Here is a 1345-nt window from a genome sequence, read left to right on the forward strand (position 1 = left end):
TAAACCTTGAATTACCTTGAATTACCTTGAATTACCGCTTCACCAACGGAGCAGGTGAACTCACCTTTTTCTAAATGCACTCGCTAGCATAGTATCAACCGCTAATGAGATAAAGATCGGTGCCACACATTCGCGCCTGTGGTGATCAGTTAAACTAAGCCACTGAACAAAATAACAAACTGATCCTCGGCAAAGGCTTCGCTTCTTTTCACCATTCCTCGGAATCGTGCTGATGCGAATTGACCAATCAACCACCTGGGACCTTTTGGGTCTGCTGCTGCAAGGCTGCTGATGCTGTGATTTGCACGTGAACCCCCTAACTTTCTTACCACTAAAGTTATTCGTCCAGTGTGTTAGACAATCCTGAGCTATTCGCCCGACTCCCGGAGTAGCAGCGTGACCTTTAGCGCGCGGTCCGGATTTTCTGTGCTAGTCGGAGTCTAACTGATTTTGCATCAGACATATCAGATATATATCCTGACCATCGCCACGGACGATGTATTTGGATCTGGCAGGGACAAGATTGATAATGCGAGTAGATAGGGGAATTTGAGAGGAAGGTACGAAATTCTGGTTGAAGGAAGGCGTGGATACGGTGCTACGGATACGCCGATTCCCGGATTGATACACGGGATCGACAGGCTTCTTAGGTCAAGTTTTTGTCCTGTCATTCAGTGGCTTCTGTTCACCTAGAAGGCACAGGCGAAAAAAGAATGTAGCACTGCGAGGGGCAGTAATTTTGTCAACGCGATGACTAAACTAAAGCGGTGTCTAAGAGTGCTTTGAACTGGGCACTAGATGCAGCGTGAACAACCGTCGGAAGAAAGTCATTCCACGCACCAAGTACCTGAAATGTGAAAGACTGTTGTCCAATAAACGTGCGCGCTCTGAGCTTGAAAATTTTGTCACCGTGGGCCAACCGCTCTGAGCTTGAAAATTTTGTCACCGTGTGTTAATTGGGCCAACGGTGAAAACCTGTCAGCAAACCTTGTTTAAACAGGACAAGTAAGTATCAGGTCTTCTCGGAGTTGACAATACTTCAGGAGTGATAGACCAAGCAGCGCGAAACGCGTCTCATAAGCAACGGATTCAAGGCTGGCAAGCATTTTCGTAGTAGCTTGTTGAACACGCTCAATGATGGTTACGTCTTGGCGTATTCAAAAAGCTGTCTGACGAGCCTCTCGTTCAGCTGTAACACCTTTCTGGTGCTAAGCCCCCATGCCACCCAAAGAAAGCGCATATCTGGGGTGCTGTCAGGTTGCTCAAGCCTAGACAGGAGAAGTCCAGAGGCAGTGGTCGGGTTCGAACCACTGACTTTCCGGTCAGTAAATTCGCGCTATGACCA

General features: G+C 47.8%; 1 protein-coding gene across 1 annotated transcript in view; it reads right to left on the minus strand.

The window, feature by feature from the left end:
* The window catches only part of T265_04654 (hypothetical protein), a gene marked incomplete at both ends in the record, with an annotated part of 4894 nt that extends 4223 nt beyond the window's left edge, over positions 1–671 (minus strand). Inside the window, one exon of the mRNA XM_009169445.1 lies at positions 496–671. Within this exon, the coding sequence (XP_009167709.1) occupies positions 496–671 (176 nt within the window). The remainder of the gene's footprint in view (positions 1–495) is intronic.
* Between the last annotated feature and the right edge of the window lie 674 nt (positions 672–1345).

Source organism: Opisthorchis viverrini (assembly GCF_000715545.1).
Source record: "Opisthorchis viverrini unplaced genomic scaffold opera_v5_80, whole genome shotgun sequence".
NCBI classification, from domain to species: domain Eukaryota; kingdom Metazoa; phylum Platyhelminthes; class Trematoda; order Opisthorchiida; family Opisthorchiidae; genus Opisthorchis; species Opisthorchis viverrini.